The sequence below is a fragment of the Schistocerca nitens genome, chromosome 2, assembly GCF_023898315.1.
Source record: "Schistocerca nitens isolate TAMUIC-IGC-003100 chromosome 2, iqSchNite1.1, whole genome shotgun sequence".
Classification (NCBI taxonomy): Eukaryota; Metazoa; Arthropoda; class Insecta; order Orthoptera; family Acrididae; genus Schistocerca; species Schistocerca nitens.
The window spans coordinates 1,071,847,254-1,071,865,311 of NC_064615.1; the positions used below are offsets into that span (position 1 = coordinate 1,071,847,254).

The 18,058-nt window shown below is 44.1% G+C and overlaps 1 protein-coding gene and 1 pseudogene across 1 annotated transcript in view; one reads left to right on the top strand and one right to left on the bottom strand.

The window, feature by feature from the left end:
* Nucleotides 1–1,829: 1,829 nt before the first annotated feature.
* On the bottom strand, nt 1,830–1,947 carry LOC126238001 (5S ribosomal RNA; annotated as a pseudogene).
* A 1,771-nt stretch (nt 1,948–3,718) lies between these two features.
* The window catches only part of LOC126234795 (farnesol dehydrogenase-like), a 68,312-nt gene continuing 53,972 nt past the window's right edge, over nt 3,719–18,058 (top strand). The window contains exons 1-3 of the mRNA XM_049943544.1: nt 3,719–3,878; nt 12,380–12,542; nt 16,978–17,107. Coding sequence (XP_049799501.1) covers nt 3,747–3,878; nt 12,380–12,542; nt 16,978–17,107 — 425 coding nt within the window. The 5' untranslated portion in view covers nt 3,719–3,746. The remainder of the gene's footprint in view (nt 3,879–12,379; nt 12,543–16,977; nt 17,108–18,058) is intronic.

Here is an 18,058-nt window from a genome sequence, read left to right on the forward strand (position 1 = left end):
GACGATCGTAGAGATGCTGGATGTAGTCCTGTGGAACGGCTTGCCATGCCATTTCCACCTGGCGCCTCAGTTGGACCAGCGTTCGTGCTGGACGTGCAGACCGCGTGAGACGACGCTTCATCCAGTCCCAAACATGCTCAATGGGGGACAGATCCGGAGATCTTGCTGGCCAGGGTAGTTGACTTACACCTTCTAGAGCACGTTGGGTGGCACGGGATACATGCGGACGTGCATTGTCCTGTTGGAACAGCACGTTCCCTTGCCGGTCTAGGAATGGTAGAACGATGGGTTCGATGACGGTTTGGATGTACCGTGCACTATTCAGTGTCCCCTCGACGATCACCAGTGGTGTACGGCCAGTGTAGGAGATCGCTCCCCACACCATCATGCCGGGTGTTAGCCCTGTGTGCCTCGGTCGTATGCAGTCCTGATTGTGGCACTCACCTGCACGGCGCCAAACACGCATACGACCATCATTGGCACCAAGGCAGAAGCGACTCTCATCGCTGAAGACGACACGTCTCCATTCGTCCCTCCATTCACGCCTGTCGCGACACCACTGGAGGCGGGCTGCACGATGTTGGGGCGTGAGCGGAAGACGGCCTAACGGTGTGCGGGACCGTTGCCCAGCTTCATGGAGACGGTTGCGAATGGTCCTCGCCGATACCCCAGGAGCAACAGTGTCCCTAATTTGCTGGGAAGTGGCGGTGCGGTCCCCTACGGCACTGCGTAGGATCCTACGGTCTTGGCGTGCATCCGTGCGTCGCTGCGGTCCGGTCCCAGGTCGACGGGCACGTGCACCTTCCGCCGACCACTGGCGACAACATCGATGTACTGTGGAGACCTCACGCGCCACGTGTTGAGCAATTCGGCGGTACGTCCACCCGGCCTCCCGCATGCCCACTATACGCCCTCGCTCAAAGTCCGTCAACTGCACATACGGTTCACGTCCACGCTGTCGCGGCATGCTACCAGTGTTAAAGACTGCGATGGAGCTCCGTATGCCACGGCAAACTGGCTGACACTGACGGCGGCGGTGCACAAATGCTGCGCAGCTAGCGCCATTCGACGGCCAACACCGCGGTTCCTGGTGTGTCCGCTGTGCCGTGCGTGTGATCATTGCTTGTACAGGCCTCTCGCAGTGTCCGGAGCAAGTATGGTGGATCTGACACACCGGTGTCAATGTGTTCTTTTTTCCATTTCCAGGAGTGTAGTTGTAACGTGCTTTACATTTACGCACACTATTGACAAAGTTATGTTATGAAAAATAGTGTACAGTTGAAATTATGGTAACTCAGTTCACCGAAACGGATTATTGAAAACAAAGGTTTTATAAGTACGCTTTCTTCTGAGAAGCTGTCTGCACTACAGAGCGGAATTTGTGAGACAGGATATAAAACGCAGATACTAATGAACCTCTTTTTGAGAAAAGGTTTTGTTGCCAGTCTACCTCGGCCACAGTCAGTTATTTCGCTGCCCAAACAACAAAACTCATCTCCTACTCTTCAAGGTCTCATTTCCTAATCTGACTTCACCTACTCAATATTGCCACATTCCGTTACTTTTGTTTTCTTTTCTTTGTCCTTAATCTCTTTTCAAAATTCTATGCACTCCGTGTGTAAGTAAGCAGCAGCAGCAGCAGCACTACTCCATCTTCAGGCCACAAGTGGCCCACCGTGTCATCCTCAGATGAGGAAGCGGGTAGGAGGGACGTGTGGTCAGCACACTGCTCTTGCGGTGGTTATGATGGTTTTCTTTCGCCGGAGCCGTTAACACACGGTCGAGTAGCTCCTCAATTGGCATCACGAGGCTGAGTGCACCCCGAAAAATGGCAACAGCGCATGGCAGCCCGGATGGTCACCCATCCAAGTATCGGCCACGCCCGACAGCGCTTAACTGCGGTGATCTAACGGGAACTGGTGTATCCACTGCGGCTAGGCCGTTGCCACCATATTTAAGTACGTCATAATTATTTTATGATACTTTTCGTGCGTTGTAAGCAATCTACATTGTTACATTTACATTTAGGTCGTGGAATGTATCTCATTTACGAAGAGACTTCAAAAATTAAGTGGCACATTACTGGGCAACAAAGTAAGTTTATTTTTCATCTATCTACGTCATTTTGAAGGTTTCGCAGTATAGTATAGTGTCAACATAGTCGCAGAGCATCCCTAAATGTCGGTCGGAACGTCCCGCCATTCGTTCAAGTAATCGACAGCAGAAATCCGCTTCTTGGGCGAGGAGCCATTCGACAACTGCTTGGTGAACGTCCTCATTGTCGGAAAATCTACGACTGCCGAGACACAGAACCAATCTGCAGGCAGTCGCGGAACTGACAGAGGAGGAAGACCATCGACATCGACCAGTGACAACACTCACGGCTTTGCGACATTTCGTTACTGCTGGTGGCGGCATCGTATATTGCCAGAATTTCAGACTACGTGCACAGTGATTCCTTGAGCACTTAATCCTACCTACGTCTCCACTCTTTAAAACTAGACAGGCATCACATGCAGCTATCATCACAACAGTTGAGGACACGTACTGTTTTTGGACAATGTTATATACGGTGATTGTGTAGCTCTCATTTATATTTTGTGTTTTCCAATGCACACATTTTTTTCAGGAGTTCACGACTGCCTAGGTTTTATAATATCTAAATGAGCATGTGGCACTGTACACAGCATTATCGGTTCCTTCACTAATTTTCTTCTTCGATGAACTCTGTGACTTTGTCGAAAATTGTTACAGATGCTGCTCTTAAGAGTGAAGAACACTTGTTTAAATTTCCTGTTCCTTCTACACGTGAAATTCGACATTTCCTCACTTTTTTAAAATAATTTTACGACCCATTTCGGATAAAACAGGTTGTTATGTGCAAAACTAAAAACTGTAATACGTTTGTAACATATATTGTTAAAAAAACACGTTGTAAACGAAGGAGCAAGCAAAGTTAATCTTTCTTACGGCATTCTATTCTCATCTGCAGTTCGTTACGAACAAACGTTTTTAAAACATATTTCTAGCCAGAATTATTTATGAACAACATCACAAAGTTTCAATATATAATCAATGTAATAAATTACGCAATTAAACAAAATGGGACTTATCGCAATTTTGCCCTGCATCTGCCCTTACGACGTTTTTCTCACATGAATACTACTGTCCCTCGTATTTTAACACTGGAGTGCGTTTGTTGTTGTTGCACCATTTCACTCGCACACTGTGATGAACCTGTTATTCGTTCCGGAGGAGAGCAGTATCAGCAGTAAACCCGGAATAGGTAGTCTCTTCTGACACTGCGAGAATTTTGTTGCGCAATGGTCTTTAGAGTGTGGCAACATGTGTAACTTACTTTTTGAAACAGCCTCGTATTTTCCAAGTTGCCACCGAGGTTGCCGGCTATAGTCAGATGGACTGAAACTGGTATGAAATAAAGGTCTGTTTAGCAGCAGCCCAAGGTGTTCTACGGAAATGACATTCTTTAAAAATCTGTCGGAAACATCGTTCTGATATTCATAAATATTTGCAAGTATAGGGTGTCGAAGTGTCAGATCCCAGTTGAATAGGAAACAACTCGGCTGGAACCGGACGAAGTTCGTCATGCTGAGCATGCAGAATTTAATCTAAATACCGAGAGCGAACAAGGGCAGCTATCGTTATCGTGTTTACGCATGCGACTGGGTCACGGCGGGAAGGCCCTCAGCAGCCGCAGCGGACGGCAGAGGTCTGCAGGCATCGGCATGGAGCGGTACGCAGGCCGCGTTGCCATGGTGACGGGGGCCAGCTCCGGCATAGGGGCCGCCGTGGCGCGCGCGCTGCTGCAGCGTGGGGTCACCGTCGTGGGGGTCGACCTGCGACCCGACAGGATGAAGGTGCGTGCGCCCGTAGCGGACTCAGTACTGCTGACCGCTCACTGTATTTCAAGTAGGTTCAAAGCAACTCGAACGTGCTCTTCACAGACAACAATAACGAGTTATCTGAAGGAATAAGAAGTCGTTGTGGTAGCGTATTTCCTCAGGAGCGCCAGAGGTGTCAGTCTCGGGCTCGGCATTATTCTCTTTCTGTGTGAATGGCATAACATTAACGAAAGGACGCAACTGACGAAATTTCTGTTTCGATTATCTTCAGTTTTAGCGAGGTTTTCAGTGTTAGAAGGTAACCGATATCGAAATTCAGAACTAATTCGTTAATATGCCGTACTACAACTGCTTGAGACTTCTTCGCGTTTAGTTTGAGGTTTTGAGTCCACCCTATCAGCTGGTTTTTTAAAAAATAGGTCAGGTTTTTTGTAGGTCTTATTAAGACGAAGGAACAGCATTAGATTCTAGAAGGAAACAGTTCGAAACACGTGCTCTGCAGTTTCGCACACGAGCTATACCTTGACGTCTACCGCAGACGCCCAACTGTGTACAAAAACAAGAATCGAACTGGCGGAAACAGAGTCTGTGCGAACCTCTTAAGCCGGCCGGTGTGGCCGTGCGGTTCTAGGCGCTTCAGTCTGGAACCGCGTGACCACTACGGTCGCAGGTTCGAATCCTGCCTCGGGCATGGATGTGTGTGATGTCCTTAGTTAGGTTTAAGTAGTTCTAAGTTCTAGGGGACTGATAACATCTGAGGTAAAGTCACATACTGCTCACAGCCATTTGAACCATTTTTTTTTTTTACCCGAACTCAACTGGCTTCCAACTGGGAAGATACTACGGGAGGGGATATATCGACAAGCGCTGCTAGCGCCGGTCACGGTCAGGCTAAGCAGCAACTCGGTGACAGTAGTAAATTAAATTAACGTAGTGAGGTGGAAGTACGTTAAAAACAGGGTGTAAAATACGATGTGCATTCAAGTTCTAAGGCCTCCGTTTTTTTTCTAATTAACTACTCACCCGAAATCGATTAAACTGGCGTTACTTCTCGACGTAATCGCCCTGCAGACGTACACATTTTTCACAACGCTGACGCCATGATTCCATGGCAGCGGCGAAGGCTTCTTTAGGAGTCTGTTTTAACCACTGGAAAATCGCTGAGGCAATAGCAGCACGGCTGGTGAATGTGCGGCCACGTAGAGTGTCTTTCATTGTTGGAAAAAGCCAAAAGTCACTAGGAGCCAGGTCAGGTGAGTAGGGAGCATGAGGAATCGCTTCAAAGTTGTTATCACGAAGAAACTGTTCGTAACGTTAGCTCGATGTGTGGGTGCGTTGTCTTGGTGAAACAGCACACGCGCAGCCCTTCCCGGACGTTTTTGTTGCAGTACAGGAAGGAATTTGTTCTTCAAAACATTTTCGTAGGACGCACCTGTTACCGTAGTGCCCTTTGGAACGCAATGGGTAAGGATTACGCCCTCGCTGTCCCAGAACATGGACACCATCATTTTTTCAGCACTGGCGGTTACCCGAAATTTTTTTGGTGGCGGTGAATCTGTGCGCTTCCATTGAGCTGACTGGCGCTTCGTTTCTGGATTGAAAAATGGCATCCACGTCTCATCCATTGTCACAACCGACGAAAAGAAAGTCCCATTCATGCTGTCGTTGCGCATCAACATTGCTTGGTAAAATGCCACACGGGCAGCCATGTGGTCGTCTGTCAGCATTCGTGGCATCCACCTGGATGACACTTTTCGCATTTTCAGGTCGTCATGCAGGATTGTGTGCACAGAACCCACAGAAATGCCAACTCTGGAGGCGATCCCCAAAACAATTCTCTCCACTTTCTCGATCATGTCGTCAGACCGACTTGTGCGAGCCATAGATTGTTTCGGTTTGTTGTCACATGATGTTCTGCCTTCATTAAACTGTCACACCCACGAACACACTTTCGACACATCCATAACTCCATCACCACATGTCTCCTTCAGCTGTCGATGAATTTCAATTGGCTTCACACCACACAAAATGGCGACGTTTTCCTTACTTGAACAGCGTGCAATCATTCGTTTTCTGAATTTAAGTATTTAAAACAGTTCTCATTCTCGCCGCTGGCGGTAAAATTCCATCTGCCGTACGGTGCTGCCATCTCTAGGACGTACTGACAATGAACGCGGCCTCATTTTAAAACAATGCGTATGTTTGTATCTCTTTCCAGTCCGGAGAAAAAAAATCGGAGGCCTTAGAACTTGAATGCACCTCGTACATGATGGCGGGAACACGGGCCACGCACAGCTCAGTCTGCATATATACATTGCATATTTTTGTAGGTTTTATACTAAACCAAGATGTAATTGCAGTAAGCGAGGTGGTTGGTATTGTTTCTTTATAACATTCTTTTTTATATTGGGTTTGATTTCAGCCACTGCACATCATAAATCGTGCTCAAAGGGCAATCGGTCCCTTGCTTTTGTTTTCATTGCCATCTTAGTCGAGAATCCGCTGTCCTGCTTGTATGATGTGGCGATTGGAAATAGTATTCTTAAGCCTTTTTATGGTAGCAATAGAGACTCGTCACCATGCTATCCCCAAAATGTTGCTACTTCTGTTTTAGAGAAATCTATTTTCAGTTTGTTTATTTGACGTGCCCCAAGAAGTTCTTCTTTGGCATGGACTTCATTTTCGTTGAATGGAGGAACATTTACAGGCAACGGTCATAAAACCCACGCACTTACTTATCATCAGTGACAACTCTTTCATTAACTATTTATGTGGACCGGAGAACCGATAAGTGCTGACCTGTTCCATGTGTGACTGAGCATTTTTCACTGTTGGTGTCGAACATTACTATCAGTTCTGGAAACACTGAAATGTGTTTAGCCCTGTGTTGATGAAGTTGCCAAAGTTAGTTTTCTTCGCAGATTGGATCTTCATCTAGTAGTGTCAAAGTATTCACCATATTTCCTTGCAAGCCGAGGTTAATCTTATTGATTTCTACCACGAGACCCGCAAGATAAGTCACGTTTAAAATAAAAGTATTATCTGTTATTCTGAAATGGAGCTATTCTCCTTTTCCCTGTAATTGCCCTTTCCAGGCACAAACCAATTTATTGTCAACCTCCGAGTGCGGTTGCAACTTCTTCCACACAGATGTACTATGGCTATCACGTGTCAAGAAGGCGCATTAAGGGATATTCAAACTTCTTTGCTACACTATCTCGGATATCGTTCACAAACTCAAAAATTCTGAACGAGTGTTACATCTTAACTGTCTGAGCGAGTTCATTCAAGAAATCAGTGGATGTATTTTCACCGCCAGAGTATGACTGTGAATAATGCAGTGACTGAACATCGCATTTTAAGCAATTTCTTTTACCAGCGTGTGGAATTCAGAGGTAACGCCCAACATGGAAGACGCTGCGTATGTGCCTACACCTACCAACGTCAACCAACGCATCTCATTTTTCTCAACAAAATTCCCCACTGATTGGACGTAACTGCACGCGGCAAAAACTTTTTACAGTGATTCGGAGAACAAGTATTCTTATTTGAACACAGAGAAGCAGCTGAGATAAATCGAACGACTTTGCATCTTGTTCTAATTGCAGTGCGAGTAGCTGACTATGTTATTTAGTTGAGTACCGTTTCCAAAATATCCAAACTTATGTATTCGATACGACTTCTCATTGTGTTGGGTACAAGGTAAATAAAGTATTTCTTTCTAACATGATGATCTCCTCGACCTAGCTTCAGTGCGCCTAGTAAGCAAGGCTTGATGAGATCCTCTCCTGTTGTATGAGATTTCTTGGTTTTAGCCATTCAAAGAACGATTCATTTCCAGTTAAGTGCTTCTGGGACAGTGTTTCGCAACTTTAGCGGAACTGGGATAGTCAGAGTCAATATTGCAGAACATTGTCAATGCAAACATGAGTCATCGATAACAGGCAAGTGAATATCGCACTGCAGAGCCATGCAGTATACAATGTGGCAAGTCACAACATCCCACAGACTGCATTGCCCGCATCCGTGTTGAGGCAGAGAGCGGGAGGGACAGCAAAGAAATGCAACAACTTGTAGCTCTTTACAGAAAAAACGGAGAATAGTGAGACCCTAACGATATTAATTATGGTTCTAGAGTTGACTGATAATAGGTCGCATATGGTGTCGGCTTCAAAATCGATGAACAGAAGAACATGCAAACTTCGATGACAATCACTGCAGTTTGCACTTCAGTACATACATCAAAGCTATTGCCAGAATTTCTTTGCTAGGTATTGCAGTTGTATCTGAACCACGAATAACGGACAGGAACGGTACAACGTCTGTCGTGTTGTGCCCTGGCAAGACAGCCAAGGCACTATGAGGTAGCCATTAGGCACGCGTTTAAGCTCACGCAGGCTGCCGTGAGGTCTGGAACAGGTAAAGTAATTGAGACTAGAAAATAAAGTACGTAGCTGCTGGAATACTTAACTTTAATCCATAATTGGTGAACATCGCTCTTGACAGTACACGTTTTACAGCATCAATAGTAACTGGTAATGGCGCCTTGCTAGGTCGTAGCAAATGACGTAGCTGAAGGCTATGCTAACTATTGTCTCGGCAAATGAGAGCGTAATTTGTCAGTGAACCATCGCTAGCAAAGTCGACTGTACAACTGGGGCGAGTGCTAGGAAGTCTCTCTAGACCTGCCGTGTGGCGGCGCTCGGTCTGCAATCACTGATAGTGGCGACACACGGGTCCGACGTATACTACCGGACCGCGGCCGATTTAAAGGCTACCACCTAGCAATTGTGGTGTCTGGCGGTGACACCACATGTCGTAAGTCCCAAAATGTTCGAACGGTCCATTACTGCCATCAAGTGGTACACCCGAAATATTTTTTTCTGCCTTACGTTGCACTACTTTCTAATACTGGTGTTACCCGCTGACGATAGCTTTTCTCTCTTTTGTAAACGACGGTACAATCCCATAAATGCAATGTCGACCTGCACCCGCTGTGACCTTGCATGCCCTCCAACTTTAATCACTATGTTCGGTGCAGTTCAGCGCAATTCCACATCTCCACGCACGGCGCACACCCATCCGAAGTTGGCACACGCAAATGCTCTGCTTCCTCTGATGTACCGACAACAGGCGGGACATGTTCGGCACGGTGCAATCAGTGTGTATGCACCTTGACGTGTTCAGATTTTATTTGTTGGGACAGTTTGAAATAATGCGTACGACTGCTAAACGATAAACGAATCTCTGATACCGCTTTCTCCCCAGCAGTCTTGTACGCTCATATATTCACACACAGCAATGTATAGCCTGAAGTGCGCCAGCCGAAAAGTACCAGCATTTCTCGTAAACGTTGGTGCATTTGTGAGCTTCGCAAAGAAGGAAACAGACATGGACACAACTTTCTTGACCTCTTAATAATGGATGATGGAATAGGATTCAGTAATTCCTTACAGATGACTATCGATGTTTTCGAAAGACCACTGGACATTTTTGGGGGATGCGATTCGAAAGAGAGATTTTCTACTCCCAGTTTCTCCTTCCCTCAGATTAGAAATTACAGTTTCCACTCACAAAACTGGTTCTGTCAAAAAAAAAAAAAAAAAAAAAAAAAAAAAAAAAAAAAAAAAAAAAAAAAAACCGCTTTAGACCAAAAGTAGACGGTCCTTACACGTTTGGATGCTCTGACCGTGAATATTATGTTAAAACAGTCGTCTAGCTCGTGATGCTTCTATAAAGCTCCAGCGTACTTGTAACCCTAAGGAAACCGAAAACATTAGGTAACTTCAATTAATGTTTGTGTTCTAGTTTATTAGCACTGTTTCATTGTCTTTCTCCTGTGGATGGTATCTGGAGCACCTCCCTGTAGCACCCAGCAGAAATCAGCATGATTGACTACGGCCATGTTGGCTGCATGCTATGGTTCCATGGGAAAAATGAGCTCATCGAGCGTTCCGACAAGGTCATCACTCAATGTACCGCATTCCTCAGGGCACACATCGAGGTGGGAATAGAGGAAGGGCAATTTCAGGGTCACGTTGCCGCCAGTGACCTCATAAGCAAAAATGAGTTCACCCAAAAGGTCTCTGCTGTACTTCGGAAACAGGTGAACCGAAACTTGCAATGATCAATGTCATGAGGATGCAGAAGGCAACTGAAACCACTGTAACGTCCCCTTAGAAAAATTAATGAATTACTGTGCTGGTAAACCCCTTACGTTATTTGAGTACGTTCAGTTTTGCTCAGCTGTTTGAAAATCAGACATTTCTCTCTTTACTTATTCTGATCATCACTAAACTGACACATAATATTTTTAGCGCAACGCAATCTTTCAGTAATCCCTACAAAAGAATGGCCCTGACTAACAATAACCTATCCCTTTCATGAATCACTTACCTCACACAATTCTTCGTTACTCGAACTACTGCAATACAGCGAGCGCCAATACTGCCAGCTAAATAAAAGATTCTAACCACTGAAGGCACTAACTACCGGTAGGCATAGTCAACAAATGAAAGATTTTGATAGAGAACAAACAATGTATTTACCTTAATAATGTGGAAAAGTCATCATATACATATCAGTTCATGACATCCAGTCTTACAAACTTACTGTCTCTGATGGGACACACGTCCAGATCATCCGCTCTCAAAACTTCGCCATCTCTCTCCCCACATCCACCGCTGCTGGCGGCTCACCTCCAACTGCGCAACACTACGTGCTGTTCACATCCAACTGCCCAACACTACAATAGCGAACATTACAACAAAAGCCAACCAGCCACAGACTGCACACAACACAGCGAGTGATTTTCATACAGAGCGCTACGTGGCGTTACCAATATAAAAACCTAAACAGCCTACTTACACCACTGTATTAAAGACACACAACTTGCACCCACAGGACGTGAGGCCTGTAATTGAATAAGTGTCATGATGATTTCTCCATTGACAGAAGATTCTGGGATAGTCCCCCATTCGGATCTCCGGGAGGGGACTGCCAAGGGGAGGGTGACCATGAGAAAAAGATTGAATAATCAACGAAAAGATAACATTCTAGGAGTCATGACGTGGAATGTGGAAGCTTGAACGGGGTAGAGAAGCTAGAAAATCGTAAAAGGGAAACGTAATGGCTCAATTTAGATATTGGTCAGATGAGTATAGGGCAATATTGACAGCAGCAGGAAATTGTATAACGTGAGTAGGATTCGTTATGAAAGGGCAGAAAGTGTGTTACCGTGAACAGCTCAGTTACAGGGATGTTCGGTTCAGAGTCGCTTGCATACCAACACAGACAACAATGTTACAGGTGTAACTCCAACGTCGCAAGCTCACGATGAAGACAGGAAGAAAGTATATGGTTATATTCACAGTGTAATGAAAGGAGATGAAAAGCTAATAGTCATGGGGACTTGAATGCAGTTCTGGGGGAAGGAGTAGCGGAAATGATTACAGGAAAACATGGAGTGGTTACATGGAATGAGAAAGTAGAAAGACTAATTGAGTTCTGTAATAAATTTTAGCAAGTAATAGCGAATCCTCAGTTCAGGAATCACAAGAGGAAGAAGTACACTTGGAAAAGGCCGGGTGATATGGGAAGATTTTAGTTAGACCTGGAGAAGAATACAGTAAGCAGATTCAGAAGGATGTAGGTTGCAGTAGTTACTCAGAGGTGAAGAGGCTTGCACAGGATACAATAGCATGGAGAGCTGCATCAAACCAGTCTTTGCACTGAAGGCCACAACAAAATCAACAACTCGTTACCGACTGGTGTTCCGAGTAAGACCGGTGTAATATATTGACGTATTAAAATCTATTTACTTACGTTTATCGTGTAGTTTTCTTTTAAAATTGCAACCTTAATAGAATTATCAGCTAAACAGTTACGTTACCCAATGATTGTTGTGAATAGTGCTGTGTTTGTCTGAATTTAAATTACACAACATATTTTCTGTTCGATCAATAATTGTTTTAACTGAAATTTAATAATACTTAGCAACCGTTGGTTTGGGTAATTGTCATTTTTCGGCGTAGTACTTGTTCTAATGGGATTTTCAATGATGAAACGTTTTTTGAAAATAAAACTGTTTTCTTTAATGCGTATGTCACTCAATCAGTAGTTTCCATCCTTTTCAAATTTTCGGGTCTGATGTTTCTGCACAATATGTACATTCCAGTAAGGTCGAGTTACTAAATATGTTCTCTTGAGCATTAAATATAGACATTCCGCATTTCATTCAATATTCGGCCTTATTTTATCGCGACCTTTGTACGTTGTGTGCGTTGCGAAATATAGACTGCGCTGAAACTGCTATGTCGCCAACTGCGTTTTTGCTCTCTTATCTTCTCTACCACGCTCACTGTGTTAGCTACAGCCGAAAAGTAAATTGTACAATACATTTTCGTTGTCTACAGTCGTACTATTACAGGCACTCAAGCACTCATTGTCTCAATTTTTAGACGTTTCTTAAGAATAAATCTTCTCATAGTAACAGCAATATGTTTCTCTTTCCCTAGGAATGGCAACTGAAAAATTCCACCAGCCAACTGTATCCAATGTATGGAGATGTCACTGACGAGGAAAGCCTACTTACTGTATTCAAATGGATTTCTGATAACCTGGGAGGCGTCGACATTCTCATCAACAGCGCGGGATTATTCCGCAATCCTCTCTTGACTTGTAAGTGACTAATACTCTGTATTAGTATACGAAGTAGATATATACGATGGTCAGAAACAGCTTGAAAAATTTGTAAGGGTGTTGCAGGTTAGGTTGTGCTGAGAAAGAGTTGTTAAACAAATTTGATATGTTGCGCCGTTTCCGATTTAATTGGCACTGATATTAGCTAATCAGGTCGTTGGACACGCAAATTCAGACAATTTCACCCGCTAAAATGCGGTAATGCACACATACCTGTGGATCCATGAGTTACCACTTGTTGCAATGGTCATTACCATTTAAAATGTGCATTTTTCGGTACGGATAAATTAAAGCTGGGTGAGTAAAAGCTTCGTTTGTTTGGTTTGAGGAAACCAAACGAAGAACACGTTTCGCAACACTGTCCCTGGCAGGCTACTTAAATTTCCGCGCGCAGCGATCTTGCTTGCTGACTTCAATACTATTTTATTGGGAAACGGCGCAACGTATCGACTTTTTATTTGAACAATTTTATTCGCAGCACAGCCCGCCCTGCGACAACATTACAAGCTTTTCAGACTCTTCCTGACCACCCTGTTTAAGTTAGGCTGGATTTTTTTTGTAACTTACCAATTCAGTACTCAGTTGTCCATCCCGGTATCCATGCCCGGGTTCCCGGGTTCGATTCCCGGCGGGGTCAGGGATTTTCTCTGCCTCGTGATGGCTGGGTGTTGTGTGCTGTCCTTAGGTTAGTTAGGTTTAAGTAGTTCTAAGTTCTAGGGGACTTATGACCACAGCAGTTGAGTCCCATAGTGCTCAGAGCCATTTGAACCATCCCGGTAGCTGCGTCGTCATCGTGGCGGATTGCCGAGCGAAGGCGCCTGGGTTCAATTACCAGCCATGTTGGAAATTTTCACTGCTCTGGGACTGTGTGTTGTGTCGTCATTACGTTCGTGTCGTCATAATTGACATTCAACTTTTGAGATGAGTGTATGGGCTCGTCCCGAAAGCCGATAATAATAAAAATAAAACTCAGATGTTACGGAAATCGGAGGACGTCGAAACCTTCCCTTCTACAATAACCTATGAAACTTTCCCTTAGTATTTCTATCTCGTGCTTAATAATAACAAATGAATCTTCCCCTTGAAATTTATTCTCTTTCTTAATCTTCGCATACAAATTTAATTGCTGCTTATTGAAAGTGATTTTCTGATTATTTCGACGAAACATAGAATGTGTCGTCGTCATGGCCCTCAGTCGTTACCTGCAATAACCCAAAACGGTTCCTTACCTTTTTTACTGTTACTGGATCGCCATCTGACTGCTACATCGAACTGCGACATGAGTATACTTACTCTGTTTTACTATACTCTATTAGCTGCTGGTGGGCTTTCATAATAAGTGGCTGTATTTATTACCAAAGCTGACGTTATTCTTTAATAGCAAACCTGACGTTATTCTTTAATTAATTTAACTATGAATTCATCAAACTTTTTCTTGACAACAATAAAATTTTGCAAAGTTTTACGTTGATGGTTTTTGGGATGGATTATAACCAGAAATGCAATATTGCTGGCAAAAATTAATTATATTCTTAATGAAATGATTTTACAAACGTTCAAATGGGACTTATTTCTTACAATAACCTTACAACTAGCATTGCGCAAACGTACCTTCAGTAGTCTTGAGTTTCTCAAAAAAAAAAAAAAAAAAAAAAAAAAATCAATAATATTAGTTCATCTTATGACAATAGTTAGCTTATGTCTCTGTACATCCGTTTATAATCTCTTGTAAATCATAGCTTGTGGCTGGCAGGCACACCGCTTCTCTTAACCTCTCGTTTCAGACCTGCTACCGACTCGCTTCACTTCTCGCTTACTACTGACTTCCTACGAACGCTAAAGTGCAACAGAAAGCATTGTTGGCGGGAGAGACCGCAGACAGTCCCTGCTACCATTACAAAATGTATCAGTGCGCGGTCTTTCCGGCCCTTTTCTTAAAATGTATCCATATGCTGTCTCTCCCGCCCTTTTTAAAATTATATCTATGTGCGGTCTCTTGCCAACAAAACTTTGGTGCAGACATTTCCTGCTACAATTATTTCCAACATGACAAATATTAATTATTCCTACTTAAACCTATTAATAAAATACAAACATCTTTCATATATTGTGGTTTGACAATAGAAAATAGAAATATACACGTCTTACAACGTGTAGGTTATCGCATGCTCAAAGTTGTCTGACAGAGATAAAAACCAAATAGGAGGAACGTTTAAATCTCTTTTCAGCTCAATCATTTGGTTTTGCTAGTGAGCTTAAAATGAGGTGCCACTTCTTAACAATCTGTTAAGAGTGTGACGGAGATACTTCTCTGTAAGAGGCAATAGAAGTGAAGCTAAGAGTAAGCTTCGGTCGTAGACCCAGTTCGCTGATTTACCTTTCACTACCAGTGTGACAGTGGCCTCGTTCGTGAGCGGCTGCGCTGCTTGTACCTCTTCCAAGCAGCTGCTAATAATGAGTTGACAACCTCTGACCACAGCCTAAGACAATTAGTCTGATGCACAGTGGCACCGACATCGGTGGATTCCACCAATGACCGACATCGGCCGCAGCACGCCAATCTTTTCTAGTCAGTAAACCAATACGTGAGGTCACAATACAACCGACTTCATCGCGCAAAGGTGTGGACTTAGGACGTCGACCGAATTTCACAGATTGTCGTCTTAATACACGAAATATGGACTGTGAGAAACTCGTAAGTTTAGTCCGGGAAAGAAAGTGTTTGTGGCATCCTGACAATAAAAATGTGATCGGGATGTAGCTCGACTGGAAATCACAATTAGAGAAAATCTATATCGGAAGTTGTGACCGTAAATTATCAGGGGCAAAATGCTCCTATCGGAGCACAAAAGACGAATATGCCCTTGTTTAAAAGAATATGGCTCAAAAGTGATTAGCAGCTATCTCATTCCACCTTCCTCAGCACCTTTAAAAATTCCCACAAATTATGGCACACGGTTTTTAAAAAGGAACTAATCTGACACCCTTGCAAGAAACCCGAACTGTAATTGATGTACAGCGATGGGCTAGCGAGTGTGAGACAGTCATATCCATCCACTCCCGGTTGCCCATTCTCACTCACTCTTTCAGACCAACTAGTTGTGTCAGAGAGACACAACGAGATAATGACAGTACTGGCAGGGCAGAACGAAGACAGTGACAGAGAGCAGTAAGGAGACTTCCTCAATCATCCTTCTCACTGCCGCTACCTCTTTTCACCGTCACTGCTCTGAGCACTATGGGACTTAACTTCTGTGGTCATCAGTCCCCTAGAACTTAGAACTACTTAAACCTAACTAACCTAAGGACATCACACACGTGCATGCCCGAGGCAGGATTCGAACCTGCGACCGTAGCGGTCGCACGGTTCCAGACTGTAGCACCTAGAACCGCTCGGCCACCCCGGCCGGCTCTCTTTCACTAGGTCACTGTTAAAGACTCTTTCATCATCACTGGCTGTCACCCACTTTCTCTGTCTCTCCATTCCTCGTCCACTGCACTGTCTCTTTCACTCTTTTGGCAGCGTTTTTCTATCACGGTCAACTTGTGCTCCACTGCCACTGTCTCTCTCTATCTCTCACATTCCCATCATCTCCTTCGTTCTTTCAATACAACAACCACTACCGCCAAATTTTCTTTCCCACCGCCAATGTCTTCTCTCAGCATAAACAAGCGCGAGTATGTTCCAATGCCAAAATTTTTGGGAAATTTTTTGAAGGTGCTGAGGAAACTAACGTACCAACAGCCCCGTTCTGTCTCTTTAACGGAGCATATTCCTTTTTTGTGCCACAATAGCAGCATTTTTGTTTTCCCTCCCACAGCAGGGCGTGTCACTCATACGAAAAGAACTTCATAGGATAGTAAAAGTTTGATTGTTTACTTACGTGAAATTGAAAAAAAAAAAAAACGCAAAACAAATTTAGCACCTAAAACCAAATTTTATGCACACAAAAAGTTTGCATCTGCTTCAGAACTCTTCTTAACATGGCAGAAACACTTTACAGCATATTTCTCTGTGCCGCATCACTCTACAAACTATCTTTCGCCTCACACCGAAATTTACGTGCGTATTTTACTTGTTCAGGTAGGATACCTCGGAAACGGATAATGATATCAAGAAAAAGTTTCGAGGTTGTTCGAGAACTGAATCTGAGGAATATATCGTTCAAATTTCAGCGTTTTTTTGCGCATGGTCGTATTGGAATCCGTGGCTTTTTGTGGGGTAAAAATAGTAAGAAAATTTGTTGGATTTTCTAAGCATCTGAAGGTCTCTTTACGGTGGTTATTGCAATCTTGCTGGTACTTAAACTTTTCGAAAAAGTTTCTGCGACCCTTAACTGTAAGTATGTTCGCATGCGTGTTTTTAAGGATTCTTTTGATGCAGTTTCGATTTCACTATTTACACTGCCAACAGCTGCTCCAACGTCGGAAATAAAAAAGACGCTGGACGTGAACGTGCTGGGTCTGAGCATCTGCACCAGGGAGGCCGTGCAGGACATGCTGAGCAGGGGCGTCGACGACGGCTTCATCATCCACATCGGCAGGTAGGAGAACGCTGATGTTTACACGGCTGTCAACAAACAACACTACTTAATGACACCAACATTGGACTTCGTTTATAGTATTTCTCAGCCTCCGCTCACACAAATAGTATCACGACCGGTTTCTACGTCTCAACAAATCATAGTGAGACGTTTTGCCGTGAGTTGGTGACGTTGTGCGCCGCTCATCAGGTGGCGCCAAAGCTGCAAGTGTGTTTCGCACAGAAGCCAGAAGGTGCGCGAATTTAAAAGGCCATTCGCACTGGCCGTTGCGGCACCGTCACGTCGTGGTGTATTCACACTGTCCGTCACGTCACGTCAAGTCAATTCAGTTCAGGTCACGTGATCTCAACTCGCACGGGTATCCTCAGCTGTTTCCTCGCGGGAACTGCCGTCTTCGCAAAATGATTCTCAGCTGTCTTTACGCAAGAAGTGCATATAAGTGAATCGCCTCAGTGTAACACCCGGGAATGTTATGTATCTTATTCTGGTGTGTACTTGGCTGTTCAAGTCACTGAACACGTTCCTTTGTTTTTTTTCCTCCTTCCGTTTTGAGAACTGCGCAATGTCGAGCTACAGTTCCACTATTTCATGTGTTTTTGTAATATATGTCTGCAGCGTGATTAAATTATTCTTTTAATTGCACTGTAAGAACCTATTGTTCACACACACACACACACACACACACACACACACACACAACACCTCTGCGCTACTTTACTCGGATCCTTTTTAACTAAATTCTCAGGTTATGTTTTTGCGGTTACTGTACTCATTTCTAATACAAATATTAAGGAAAGCAATTAGAAAAGATTTTCTAACTGTGATCCAGTAAAAATGGTGTTTCGGCACAGTGGTGGGAGCCTACTGAAATAGCTACACAATTGTATTATCTACATCTACGTCTATACTCCGCTAGCCACCAAGCGGTGTGTGGCGCGAATTGTGCCCTCC